Raw genomic sequence first — 14,710 nt, 5'->3', positions numbered from 1 at the left:
GGGCTGTGGGTTTGACCAATGTGTTGCCGAACAATTAGAGATATTCGGCTTTTGTACTGCACTTCAGTTCATCGAAGTGCCTTACCACCCCACACCTGTATGTCATATTTCTTTTTATTTTACAGCAATGCCAAGTTTACGTTGATCAAGGCGCTGCTTCCTAATTAGCATATATGCGCTATTTCACCCGGTACTCTTGACACATCACACAACAATTCAGTCCCACTGTAGGTGCCAAGAAATGGACTAAATTCACAATGGAACACCCTCCTTCATACGAAATACCAAGCGATCACCCTTACGTCGAACCTGACAGCTCCCAAACAGGCGTTACGAGACACCGTGCTGGCTGCTAGAGTCACCTAGTGAAAAGGCATACGTGTACAAAGTTACAGTAATGCCCTGACGTCACGCTGTGATTCCAGCGGAGGAATGTGCCCTTTTTAATATTATGGCGGAGCATCAGTCCTTCGCTTGCAGTGCGCTCTTCGTCTCAAACCATGTCGTCAAGCTGGGAGCAGCTGCGCCAAACCCTATGATTGGAACTGTGGCTGGTATCATAAAAAAAGCACGCACACCTAGACGACCTGAACAGACCACGAGGATTAAAAATGAGTTCATCAAACTAACGCTGATAAAAGTCGAGTTGCCCACCGTAGCGAAATAACGAGATTACGAGGCGTGCACTAGCTGGCCAAGCCAGGCAGAGGCGGTATAAACCCCGGCTTCTCTGAGAGGGCGCCAACAGACAGAATATGTTTTGAGATAAGGACAGCGGCGTTGTTTGGAAGGAAGCTTACGCTACTAAATGATTTTTTATACTAATAACAAGCGTTTTGCTGTATCTTATAGGCCATAAATATATGCTCAAAATTTTTTGTTGTAATTTTTCCCAATGATTTCACCTTGGTGCTGCACTTCAAAAGCCCATAGCTGATGTCAATGGCACTTGCTTTTAGGCCGCATCCATCTTCGCCTTCGGGACGTACGCAGTTGACCTTGTGTGGGCGTCGAACGCTGCTTCTTGGAACCATGCACTACACGCTTGTCGGGTTTTCCACGGAGCTGGATTGGAGGCGTCTAAACTTCCTCAAGCCTCTTCCACAGAACATGGTTTGCAGTACCTGCGGGCTGGTGCGCCCGAATACCGCGTTGCTTCCGTGCGCCCATACCCTGTGCGAAACCTGCTACCAGCAGCGCGCTGACGGAGGCCCACACGTCTGTCCCCTCGACGGCTACCAGTGCCAGGAGGGAGACCTCGACTGGAGGGAGCTTCGTGTCGAGGAGCTGTTGAGGAGAAAGGTGAGCGAGTACGGAATGAAGGTCGCCGGCTTCCTTTGGCGATATTACAGATATGTCAGTGCGATGCTTCTATGGTGAAAAAAGAGAATGTTCTTAGAATTGGGCCTACCTATTTTTGCCACAAAGTGCCAACACTTGAAAAGAGTTCAGACGGTTCTGGTGTGCGTGCGATGATTGGGTCCCAGAATTCGTTGCAGTACAGGTCATTTGTTTTCTCCCAACCGGAAGGCGAAAAGTTTGCAAGTGCGAAGTGTCTTCTGATTCAGGTTTACACTATTGTCATTGAAAGGTTCGATGCGGCCGTGATTTGCCGCAAGCAGAGGACGAGAAACTCCACCGTGAATATGCAGACTGCAAGGACCTACTTGAAAATTTAAAAATAGAAGCTCAATAATAACGCTTGCTGCCCGCGTTCTGACGTCACCGCCATCTTCACTGTTACCCGTGCCACTAACTCAGCGAATTCCGCTCGTGCGTTTGCCAAAGCAAGGGATCCTTGAAAAGCGTTAAGTGCTTCAAACTAGCACCGACGTTGCTGGGATTCTCTGTTGAAAGTATTTTAACCAGACCAACGGCCATACTTGTGTCTTTTGATAAAGATGTTACTCGCTTTGCAAATACTTTAGTGGTCGAAGTTCTTCGCGGGTATCCTATATATCCAGATGTACAAAATGATTAGACCCTACATTTGTTGAGCGTGAGCAAGAAGGCCTTAGTAATGTTTTCTTTGCAAGGCGTCATGCAGCTTTAACGATCGGAGCTAAGTTTGCAGTCGGACCCAGTATAGAGGCTACCATTGTATAAGAGGTGATATCGCAGAAAAAAGGTCGCATGTTCTGCTTTGGAAGACGTAAGTTGTACTTCAGTGACTGTGAATAAATAGTCACTAATTTCGCACACCATTCAAGTCAGCCAATGAGAAAACAACACGGTCTCGATGGCATGCTGCGCGCAACAGGCCTCTCCTCACAGCTGTCATGGCCTGAATGTTTAAATCACTTCGGAAATGATTGACATCCCGCCACTGATTGTGCGTTTAGCTTGTTCGCAAAAGCGCCGTCGCGTAACTTTTTCTTCCGTCGCTCCCGGACTACTCTCATTGTACTGCGGCTACGGCGCCGCACCGCAGGACTGCCTTCCCTCGCCACTCGCTCGCGGCCAGAGTGCCCCCAGTGACGAAAAATTTATGCCTCGCTCCCGGGCGGATGCTTGTTATCGTTCACAAAACTCCGGTGGTGCATTCGTGCGCTCTCCTGTTGAAGGCAGCGACCAAGCAGAGCGGACATCTCCGGTAGTCGAGCGCATGGCGCTGTAGCGGAGCAAGCGAGTGGCCGCACGGCCTTCAACCGCTGCAGTGTGAACAAGGAAATGCACGTTGCTGCTTTAGATCCACCCCCACCCAGACATTAAAATTATTGCTGCTTTTTATGTTCCCTCCTGACGCGCGAAGTGACCTCCTCATTAATGGAAAGTTTAAATGCTTAGGGCGCGTTCGAGTTCTTTCCAAAACGCATAGTATAATGCATTACACTAGACGTGAAAGCTTGGTATAATTAACGCTGGTTTTTTTCTATGTGCGAAAACTCCTGCGAACATTTCTTTTTCATCCGTTTTTCGGCCCGGTTTTACACGCAGCTCATCGACCCGAGCTTGTGACAACAATCTTTGAATTGCATAACACAATGTACTTGGAAGGGCACCAACACACCAGCAAAAAATAGTTCTCAGGAGTGTTAACAAAGTAAAAAGCCCCATCACCTATGAAGCTTACGTCTGGCATCATTACATAATACTGTGCTATTGTTGGTGACAGCGCTTAAAAACAAGGACAGAAGACCGAAAACATGGAAGGCGACGTCACAGGCGCTGAACTTCAACTTTTTTCAAGAACCACCGAAACACTGCATATGCACCCAACACACAGGCGCCAACAAGCTTCGAAATTTTTTTGGACTCGTGGCAACAGAAATGATATGACAAGCAGTGGTAAAACAAGAAAGGCTAAAAACCGAAGAACAGGGCAGGATAAAATTAGAACTAAATGAGAAAAAAAATAAATTTTACCATGTCCTTTAAACAAGAAAAAAACTTCGACACGTGAAATAGTGCTGCGGTTTGACTAAAGGAATTTTCAAGATCGGGTCCGATAACATTGAACCAAAAAATACGCACAAACATCAAACGTGGCGAAAATGAGAGTCGTAGTGGCAAGAAAGCACGCAGTGAAAACGCAATGGTGATTGGATATGCAAACGAAAATTTAACTCTTAGAAAACATAGCGCAAAAAGGACACGGACGACACAGAAGTGGTCAGGACAGGCGCTAACTTGCAACTTTATATTTCGAAAAGCCACCACGTCTAATATATAGGAGCCGATCACCACCATCAAGCGATGAGCATGCGCAAAGAAGAGCACAATCAGGATTGCAGCGTGTGAAAAATAAGCAAAAAAATTACGATAAAATAACAAAATGAAAACATGGTGCCGGGGGACCACTGAAAGAAAAGAGACATCGTGTACCGAAACTTACTGCAAAAAGCGCTTTACAAGCTTGTCAATGTTAAGAACCAAACAGATAACGCGGCAAAAAGGGAGATAAACAGATCGACTAAAAGATGAGGGGAGTGTACAAGGCTCCACACTGAGACAAGCACGTGGTGAAGAAAGACAGAATGACAATGGGGAAACAACATTGATGGGTCATGGCAATGGAAGTAAAAGATAGCAGAGATTTAGGCCAAAAACAGATAAGGGCTGTGATACTATACATAATCAAATGAAAAAAAAAATATTGAAAAAGTTTGAAAGTAGGAAACAATGAAAATATATGTATATGAAAAATACAGAAAGACCTAAACAGAAAAAGGATAAAACAAGAAGTATAAAAACACGAGTCTAGAGGGCTCCACGCTAAAACAACGAGGGGGGGGGGGCAAATATGAGAAAGGAAATAACAACTGAAGTAAAAGTCAATAATATGCCAAGGAATAGTAGCAGCAGGAAAAACCCAAAGGAAAAGCGGAACCGTTCCAGTTCACAACACCATAAATATTTTTGACACATGGTTCACACCTACAGATAGCCATCAAGGAATTCAACTTCACTGTCCAGTAATTGAATAGAAGGTGCGCTGACGCACTTTTTCCCAGCTTTTCTTATAAAATACGCCTCCATGACTTCACGCTCCGTTTTTCCTTTAGCTGATGTTAAGAATTCTGTTTTATCTATTTTAGGATAGCATCCACTCTTTTGCTCTGTGTCACATGCTTTGCAATGGTCGGCCAGGTTACTTCCTGATTTATTGCGTACGCATAATCTATGTTCTCTGGCCCTGTCATTGAAGCATCTTCCTGTCTGCCCAATGTAATGACGCCCGCAACTGATAGGAATTCTGTACACAACGTTCGCTTTACATTCCGTAAACTTTGTTTGATGTTTCGTCGTGCAGTCATCTCGTTTTTCCATTTTCTTAGTGCAGACCTTGGAAAGCTTACATGGGGCAGAGAAAACTACTTGTACATTATAACGCGCTGCCAGCTTCTTGAAATTATGTGAAAACCTATGATAATATGGTATTACCTGGACAGGAGTCTTGCCTTTTATCTCTTCACTCCACTGCTCACTACAAGAAACCTTGGGGGCTTTCAGCTTTTGCAGAAGGCTTTCACACACTGCCAGTAGAAGGACTACGGGGAATCCAGCCTCCTGCAGGCGCCTGAATTGCTCATGGATGCTGGCGGCCATACGGTGCGTGCAGGATTTTGTAGCTGCTCCGTGGAGACATGAAGACACGATACCCCGCTTAACAACTTTAGAGTGCGCGCTGTCAAAGCGTAACAGACGTTTTTTGGTTCGTGGATGGTACATCCAGCAGATATTACGGTTGGTGAAATCTAATTCAATATCCAAGAACTGAATGCGGCCATCTGTAGGTGATTCCCACGTAAAATTTAACCCGGCACCGTGCTCCGAAAAAATTCTCAACACTTCCTTGTCAACATCGCATTTTCTTCCATTACATTTTCTAAAAATAATAAGGAAATCATCAACGTATCTGAATACTTTTAAAACAGGAAGGTCAGAAAGATTAGCTTGAATGCGTTTGTCAATCGCGGATAAAAATAGGTCACATAACACAGGCGCAACAGAGGAACCTATACAAATGCCTCTTTTTTGAATATAGAAATGTCCTTCTGAAAAGATAGCTGTGGACGCAAGGTAGAATTCCAGCAAAGACAGGAAAGAATCGCTGCTGGTTCCCGCGCCGTTCTGGAAGGCTATTTCCCCGCTTTCACATATTGTTTCTCGGAGCACTAAGAGCAACTCTCCATGAGGTACTGAATAATAAAGGTCTTCTATGTCTATTGAAAAACCATTCACGTCGCAAAAAGGACCCTGCTCGAGGTTGACGACCAATTCTTTAGAGCTTCGGATGAGGAACGGATCCTCAGTCTTCAAGGTGTTAAGGTGCCGTTGAAGGTAGGAGCTAACAAGCTTTTGCCAGGTGCCGTTCTCGGACACTATGACCCTAAACGGACATGCAGGCTTGTGCGTTTTCGCAGTGTAAAATACATCTAAGCATCCATTTTTGGTCTTTTCCACTGCTTTACGAAGAGTGTCGAGACCTAGTTCTCCCAGAAGATGAATTCCAGAACGACGGCACCGCTTCGGGTCAAACTTGACTTGGTTAAAGTTCTTTTGGATGGCGGAGAGGGCTTTTTCTTTAAACATCGCTGCTGGTAAGATGGCAAAGCCACCTTCTTTGTCGCACTGCAAAGCAACCAGATTCTGTTGATGCAGATAAGCAGTCACTTTTTGAAACGGCGGTTTTTTGTTGATCAGTTGCCTTTGATTACTCTTGAGGCAGGCTATTCCATCTTCAATCAGACGCTCTCTGTCCTTTTCCGTTGCTCTAGCCGCCGTTTGACGAACACACGCGATTAATGCTTGCCTTTGCACAGGTGAAGCCAAACATTAACGCAGCTAAACACAAAATGTACTGCGCTGAATAACTGAAGGGATAAAAGCTGGGTAAAAGCGTGCATGAGCAAGATAAGTGAAGACAGCAAATAATACGGCTGAATATATATGAGGTGCAGTAAAATCGTGAGGAAAGAATAAATATCAGTAAATAAAGTTCAAAAAAATTAACAAGGCTGAAAGCAAGAAAAAGATAAAAAATAAAAAAGACAAAAGGAAGATTCGCGGAAAAAGCAGTGTCAAACTCCTTTGTAAAACCAAGATTAAGTCAAACAGATCACAAAGAAAGGCTGCCTTTTTCCGACAGTGAAACCGAGGGTGCGCCTACCCATTCACCCTCAAGCCTCAAAATCTCGGTGGCTTCGAGTATTTCACGTGTCAGCTTGTTTCCGGTGCTTTTTAATACAGTGGATTTTTTGAGCATTGGGTAGCATGGCTTTTTACGGTCACAGTCTCGGCAGTGGAATGGCAGATTCCTGATTGATGCATTTGATAAGTCATTCTTCTGCTCTCTTAGCAATGTCATTGATGCATCGGCCTGTTTGGCCTATGTGTACCTTGCGGCAAAACCAAGGAATTGATTAGACGACGCCTTCTGCGCATACCGCTGAGGGATTTCTGTGCCGAGTGGTGTAGCCACTGCTCCTTTTTCTTTTTCATTTACAATCCGACAGAGCTGCGATAGGCGCTGGGGGGGGGGGGGGGGGAAGACAACGTCTACTATTGCTTTCCTTACGATTTTCTTAATGTTGTGTGAAATTTTGTGCAAGTAACGAATAACAGCAGCCTTTTTGTATTGCTTGCGCGCTTCAGCCGGTGACCAACTTTTTTCGCGCTTGGTACTCTTTACCACTTTTTCTGCAACAGAGCTAAGCAGTTGTGACGGGTACCCTGATTGCGTGAGCCTGCATACTTGGTTTGTGAAGCTTTGCTGCAGTTTGTGCTCGCGTGACTTGTACAACGCATTAATAAGGCAGGCTGGATGATACAGTACTCCTTTTCACCAAGTTCGAGTGAGGGGGCCGTAAGGTAGGATGGCCTTTTTTCCCCTCGGTTCAAATGCCCAGCACACGTGATTGGCACACGTCATTCTGTCTTCTTTCCGTGTTTTTAAGCGCTGTCGACAACAATGAATCAGCACCAACTATCCTACAACTTGTCCTATAATACTGGGCGTTTTTTATTGAGTGCAAAACATTTCGTTAGGCGTCAGTGAAAATGATACTCAGAGGTGCGCTTAGCACTTAAGCTTTCGACTCGTGAAGAGACCAGTTTGCATGTCGCGAGAGAAGGCAAAAACACAGCACTAATTTTTAACAAGAGGAAGGAATATAAATTAGCAACGTAAAACAATACGGAGTCAGTTTTCCCACAGTGCAGTGCCTTGGTGCCGCCATGCTGCCATCCGCTTGTTTCGCTACTAGCGTTGCGCTTCTCTTTACCCCGACCGTCTCCAGGAGAGCAGCCGAACGTCACGCTGGAAAATCAAGATCCCGCGCGAGTGCGAAATCTGTCGTCACTCGGAGCACTTTGGTCGCTGGCGAGCGGTGCGAGATTGCAACGCCGCGGTGTGACCTTGCAACCGCTCCTGCCGATGGAGCTGTGGTCAATAACTTCTCCAGCCGATACTGCATCTATGCCCGGAAGGCGACGTGAAACGGCTCTTTAGAAAAATAAATGTGTCAAAGAGCAGCCTCTTGTCACTGATGAATGTTTGTTCTGCCATTGCCGCTTTGAAAATTATTCGAGGCGCTAATATCCAACGTTCAGCACCTTCATAAAAGCGAACATTTGCTTAACTACCGCGAGCCGTGTGGAACCAGGTCATAAAGTATGCCACTTTTCAATGATATCCTTTGCTGCAACCAAAATGTTTCTGACCAAGTCCTGAATATTCCTCTATTCGCCACTTTCTGCCTTAGCCACATAAGAGAATTCTTGTATTTCCCTTCAAATTTTAAGGCGAAAGCCTCGAATGGCTCCTGCTCGGGGTAGCGTTGGTCTGTGCGCTGCAATCGTGCCAACTGTGGCCTAGCCTCCGCGCAGCGGCGCAACCTCCTCCTCTCCTTAGCAACCGGCGTGCCGGTGGGGGCGCAGCTGGGGATAGCAACAGTGACGTCACACAGTACAGTTGAACCAAGGTAGATGTACACTGGTAGCGAAGGCTCCATAGACGCCCATTGGTCCAAAATATGGCGGCTCGTGGGCACTCCAGCGCCCCCTGGATTTTGGGGGGCAAACTACGCAAACGTGACGTAGAATGACGTCACGCATACGTATGCTTTGGCGCGAATTATAAAGCGGTCTTTCTGTAGAATCCGCGTTTTCGAGCCCGTACCTCTCGAAGGTTGCTGCCTTTCAGCGCGCCCCAACCTTTGCCAGTCAAATGTGCTCGCCTTGTGTGCTCGAGTTCCTGCTAGTTATGGCCTTGTTAATGTGCAATTGGGAACGCAATGAAAGTGACTGGTAAAGGAGGGGCAGCATAGAAAGGCAGCAACACTTCCAGACACTGGCGTGGCTAGGTTAGCCGGGTATCGAAACAAGGCCTGCAAAGACGCGCTGTAATGCACCGCACACTCATGAATAGGGGCAGGTCAAGAGTGTTGCAAAAATACAAAATTTGCCAGGTTTCAATAAAATGACTTACCTCTTTCATAAAACAAGGTGCTAATATATTTTATTTTCTATTGGCAGATTACATTCCAATTTTGTAGCTTTATCATTTCTTTATATGAGTGTTTTGGCCCCCATCCTCTGGTTGTGCTGCAGTCGCGCTAAACCACTTTTCGGCCCAGCCTTCGCCACCACTTTAAATCCGCCTTGGTTGAACGAGCACGCGCGCGGGTCGACGCTAGCAGCTGCACCGCCTCACCTTCGCCAGAAGTGTGGTTGCAGTCGAGTGAGCGAGGCGCATGGCTCTCAAGCGGCCCGGTGATTTCGCGCCAAGCGGTTCGGGGAAGCCGCAGCGGACACCGGATTCCCCCAACACCAAACGCCAGAAGAATAAGAAGGGAATGCGCATGCGACGACTGAACATGTCACCAGATGCGAAAGCAAAGCAGGCAGAACGGAAACGCCAACAGCGACTGATTAGATCGTCGGGTACCAAAGGCAGGGAAGCAGAACGAAATCGGCAGCAGCGACAGGCGATATCGCTAAGCACCAAAGCGAATCAATGGGTTGACCACAAGGCTTTCGCCAAGCACACTTTAGAATTTCCAAAGTGTTTTCGGTAATATTTAAGTCTTTTTTCACTACTCCTTTAAGCCCGTCGTAAGTAAAGAAGACGAGAGAGCGGCAATTAGCCAAGTACTACTAATTTCGCGTGCTTTGGGTTTGTTGTTACGCTTTTTTACGAAAAAGTATGCGCCGACCCCGCCGTGTCAAAAGTTCCGCGTTCCCCTATAAAAGGCTTAATGTTAAGAAAGCAAAGTTGTTTTAAATATGCTTTTTCGTGTTTTCTTAGAATAGAAGGAAAGTTATTAAAAAAAAAGAAACAGGACGCTTGCACGTAAATGCCCGAACTGAACAAGTATCTCGACCCTTATATCTACAAATCCGGCTAATATCAACCCCTGTGACTACCTTGCTTAATCCGAAATTTCTGCATTCGCCTTACTGGTGCGCATCATAATTTCGCAAGCTGGTAAAAAAAAAAATCATTTCACGTAGTGGTACCGGCAGTCGGGAAAACAACGAAAATGCTCCCAAAAGAAATCGTTTTTGGGCGCTACTCTGCCCAACTATGGATTGAATGAGTAGGCGGCGGCGATAGCCCCAAGGGTGCTCGGCGGTCGTCGAACAGAATGCCTGCTGTTCTTGGCCGCCCTTAGTTTGAAACCTTCGAGATAAGAAAGCAACTGCACCAACGTGAAAAAATGTGGAAGCAGTTGCGCCTGGCCGCGACAAATGGGGATAAGTGTTCTCCCTTCTCGCGTCACAAACAAAATAATGAAGCCGCCCTTCACTTTGAGCGCGAACAAACCAACAGTACAAAGATTTATGGCAACATTAGGTTAGAATGCGGGATGAGTTACCAACGAAAGTTCTGAGCCAGAAAAAAAATTAGATGCCAGGAGCAGCGCATCGCTGAATCAGCTGCGCTAGGAAACACGCGGCATCGAAAACAGCTCTGTATTTGTGCTCATCGCGCACACAAGTGTGACAACACGATTTGAGAGGGCGGTTCAGCACGCGAAATACACTGCGGGGTGGGTAATTTGCTATAGCATCCGGCTGTTGATCCCATTGTCGCGGGTTCGGTGCCGACGGCAGCAGCCTCATTTCGATGGGTGCAAAATGCCAAAACAAAGTGACTGTGGTAACAGAGGTCGTACTTTGAGAATGCTCAACAGTTACAAACGCTTTTAGCTTTTCAATCAATTCCGCCCACCCCCTCTTTTTTGTTTTAATGTCACAGCATTAGAAGTCTGGATATTCAGAAAATCCGGCGGTTTTGTCCATCCGTGTCAGGAAAACACCCACTGGCCGAGAAGGCCGAGATACACTTTACGTCAGCGCAGTTTCCATTGGCCGAGAGGGTCGTGACGTCATCCAACAAACATCGCGAAGTGTCTCCGAAGAAAGATCACTTTCGCTGGAAAGAAAAATCCGATAGAGCTGAGAGTGAGTGACTGCTTTTTGTGTCGGGGGCCTGGCGCGCTACCACTGCACCCTTTAGGAGCATTCGTTCAGACAGATAGTGTAGATTCGTTGTGTGACCACCTTTACCGCATTGTCGATAAGAAAGTAATATAAAATCTGTGTCCTCTTACTGCCCAAATTTTTGTAAAATAATTTCCCCGAAAAGAGCGCAACTACTTCTCTTAGGCATTTCAATTGTTACAAGCAAATGCAACATGTTGAATTATCATTGCAGGTGAAGTGCTGGAACGAAGGGAATGGCTGCGATTTTGTGGCAGCTGTTTCACGGATCGCCCTGCACTTCCAGGGCAATTGCCGGTGCCACTACGTTCTCTGCCCCAAGTGCTCTGGCGCCGTCCTATGGCGCAACGTGGTGCAGCATGTGAAAGGCTGCTTTTACAACTCGGCAGCGCCTCCTAGAGCCTACGGCGAAGGGCAACCAGGAGACAGGAAGGCAAGAGCTTTTGATTCTTCGGTGAAGGGAACTTTCCGGGAACAAGTTGCTGAGGCCAACGAAGGACACAAGCATGTAGTCAGTGCTTCCAAGACCCATGATGACGAAATTGATGTGATTTCTCAGGCGATAAAGAGCGTCAAAGAAACTGTGGAACGCAATGTTGTGGTTGAAGTTGGACAAGACCCGGCGAGTTTGAGACGGATCATGTCAAAAATGAAAGCCTCTGACGAGAAACGAGTGGTTTTGGTCAAAAGTTCTGACACACCTATCCAATTCTCAAGCGTGCTCAAATTACAGAGAATGCCGAAAGATGAAAAGGAGGATGTGGACAGCCCGACTAGGTTCAGGTTGACACGAACCGCAACAGTTTCCCCAACAGCAAAAGCTGAAGCGCAAGAGAAGAATGATTCTCCTCAGAATACATTGGACTGCATCAAAGGCATTCTGCGCCAACCTGAACTTGACAAGGCGCTCTGCGTGTTTGTCGTCAAGCGTGTAAAGTCGCTACAGGAGACTGCGGTGAAAACGGGTGCTGCCAGGGATGAGAGCGAGCTCGTCTACCTGCGCGGTTACAACCTCTCACCGGGTGTTTTGATGAAGAGGCGCGGTGAATCTGTAAATATGCACGTGCTGATGCGCGTGTATAAGGGCAATATGGACGATCAGGTGCAATGGCCATTGGAGCCCAATATCAAGCTAGGAGTAGTGCATCCAAATGATGGCGCAGATCGTGTGTTTGAGGTCAATGGAAATCCTTATCAGCCCTCTTTTCAAAGGCCAACAGCATGCAGCAACAGCAGCGCATACTTTGCTCTGCAGTCTATTAACCTGGAGTGTCTTATCAGAGACGACTACGTCGAAAATGATCAGCTGCGCGTAATGTTTGAGCTCCTTCGATGATGCGCGCGCGCACGAACATTTTTTTTAGCGAGCGTTACGTGGAACAGTCTTCTAATGACTAGCAGCTGTCGAATTCATTCTGGGACGTTGTTGCTACAGCTGAAATTTTTGAACACTGTGAAAATTATTCGTGCTGACTTCCTCACTCATGTGAGCTCTGTATCACTTATTTTATGAAAAATTGTTTTATTGACAAATTTTTATGATTCTGGGTCCATGCAAAATGCAAAGTTGAGAATAAAAATAATTTACTCAGAAGTGTGCTTATTCTATTTCGGCTTTGAAAAACGTTAGTCTTTTCTATAACTGCAGGCGGCCAGCCTAAGTAAATCAAAATCGTGGCTGCTCACCTAAACACTTCAACGCAAACCATACCTGGAGTATACAGCACACAGCGCTGTATCACTGCCAAACATTCTTCATATCACTTAAACACTACTTGAAATATGCGGGAATCGCTAAGCTTCCTCACTGAGAGCACGATTTTCTGGCTCAAGTCGGTGTATTGCTCCCTGTGCTATGCAGTAGAAGCGTCACTTTGTCATCAAATCTGATCACACATCGAGCGCTAGCATTCGAACTTCTTCCCGTTCAAGCTAGCTCGTTGCCCATATTCCGCATGGCACAGCGGTTTGTTGTGCGGCACAAATGGTGCTGCGGAGATAGTGGTTGCTGCTGCCTCGCGCCGACATTTCCTGCGCCCTTGGTCTGGCGAGGCCCTTAGACCCGAACCTACAGGGGCGATGGAAAGGAGAGGAGCCTGGGCGCTTCGCTGTTCGCTTTTCTTTTCATCAAGCTATTACTTCGTTAGTAGCAAAAAGTCCCTACAATCTTTCTTGACGCGTTTTAGGACGATTCTAACCTCGTTCTCTTGCCACAGAGGTAAAAGTGCGATCAAAAGAAAGTATCAGCGGAGCGTGCAGGCGCCGCTTTAGTTCCGGCTCTCGCCTGGGGGCGGACCGTCATCACGGACCGTCGAAGACCCAGCAATGCCTGCTGTAGATGTCGTGTGCGGCTTTCGCGGACACAGGCAGCGTTCGTCAGACGCCAATACTCTGGTTTCGGCATCGATCGCCTTCAGACTCGGCAGCCACGCACCGCAGAGTCTTCTCTGCGCCGACGACGACCGTCAGTCACCTGTGCACGACGGCTGTGCAGAGCTTCTTCGTTTCCCGTCGGACTTACAGGAATAAAATTGTCCTCTTATCTCAAACAACGCAACTTCACCATACCCAAACATTCTGGGCACGCGCACTTATCCAAGGGAAGTAGTTAGCGAGCACAATTTTTCTTCATATATGTAAAGATTTAACAATAAAAATCTGTATATCCGCAGATCTCTGCTCGACAGGCTTTCATTCTTTTCCTATTAACAGTTCGCAATCGCACAAAACAATCTTAACTACTAAATGCGACAACGGACCAACTTAGAAAGATTACGCTGGACATCGAAAAAATGAGCGCTCACCTTCAATATTTCAATACCTGTGCTTTCCTATAATCCGCAGTTCCGTGGTAATTAAAAGTGATGCCCAAGAATCCTGCACTTGCCTTAGCAACGTATACAATACGATATCTCCAACATCCGTAACGTGACGGCCATGGAGTCGTGCACGCTCTAGTTTCCACTTCCTTTTTTTTTAGCTTTACCTGCGCGTAAAGCTAGGAAAAAATTTGTGCCCTTAATGCCATGAAGCGTGTGTGTGTATGTCCGAATTAAAACTTTTTTTCTGAAATTTCCCAGCATATAGCTAGTATGATCTAATCTAGTAGGTTCTAATCAAGGAGCGTATGTAGAAGGCTTAACGGCGTTACTGGGCCAATGTTGTTTCTCTGCAGTCTGTCCGCGTGAACTTTCATGAATGGCAAAACTTCTTTTCAAACCTAGAATCGACATTGTGAAAATGAGAAAATCCTCACCACAAATAAAGTACCTGAGATTTTCATTCCACCGTACTGAGTAATGGCGGAGTAATTACCTCACATACGTCGGTGGACACCCGAACCACGCCGTAAGGGAAGCGACAAAGCAGGGAGTGAAAAAAGAAAAGAAAAAAGAGGTGCCGCAGTGAAGGTCTGCAGAATAATTAGGACCTCCTGGGGATCTTTAACGCGTAGTGAAAACGTACATAATAAACAGAATAAATAGCGCTACCATTAGAAACATGGGGGAGACGGCCATCGCCGAACATACCAAGTACCTAAACAAAATCTGGAAAAAAGGAATGCCAGCGGAATGGAAACATGCAGAGGTAATTATGATACCCAAACCGGGCTCAAGGCTCCAAATCGAAAACCTCAGACCAGTCTCCCTAACTTCATGCCTAGGGAAGATGTACGAAAGAATAGTCTAATGAAAAGATCACAAACTACATAGAATACAAGGGATATTACCCTGATGCGTTGTTTGACTTCAGAAAAAGG

The 14,710-nt window shown here is 46.3% G+C and overlaps 1 protein-coding gene across 1 annotated transcript; it reads left to right on the top strand.

The window, feature by feature from the left end:
* Positions 1 to 1,032: 1,032 nt before the first annotated feature.
* On the top strand, positions 1,033 to 12,286 carry LOC144133827 (TNF receptor-associated factor 6-like). The gene is made up of 2 exons (XM_077666911.1): positions 1,033 to 1,302; positions 11,165 to 12,286. The coding sequence occupies exons 1-2, from the start codon at positions 1,033 to 1,035 to the stop codon at positions 12,284 to 12,286; spliced, it is 1,392 nt and encodes a 463-aa protein (XP_077523037.1).
* The last annotated feature ends 2,424 nt before the right edge of the window (positions 12,287 to 14,710 follow it).

Source organism: Amblyomma americanum, chromosome 5 (genome assembly GCF_052857255.1).
Source record: "Amblyomma americanum isolate KBUSLIRL-KWMA chromosome 5, ASM5285725v1, whole genome shotgun sequence".
Classification (NCBI taxonomy): Eukaryota; Metazoa; Arthropoda; class Arachnida; order Ixodida; family Ixodidae; genus Amblyomma; species Amblyomma americanum.
The sequence above is the reverse complement of the archived record's forward strand: the minus strand, read 5'-3'. Positions and strand labels throughout refer to the sequence as shown.

Bases quoted from the DNA above. Each gene is read 5' to 3' on its own strand.
- LOC144133827 (XM_077666911.1), top strand. From the start codon at position 1,033: ATGCACTACACGCTTGTCGGGTTTTCCACGGAGCTGGATTGGAGGCGT. The intron at 1,303-11,164 runs GTGAGCGAGTAC...TTATCATTGCAG, and splicing joins AGGAGCTGTTGAGGAGAAAG to GTGAAGTGCTGGAACGAAGG.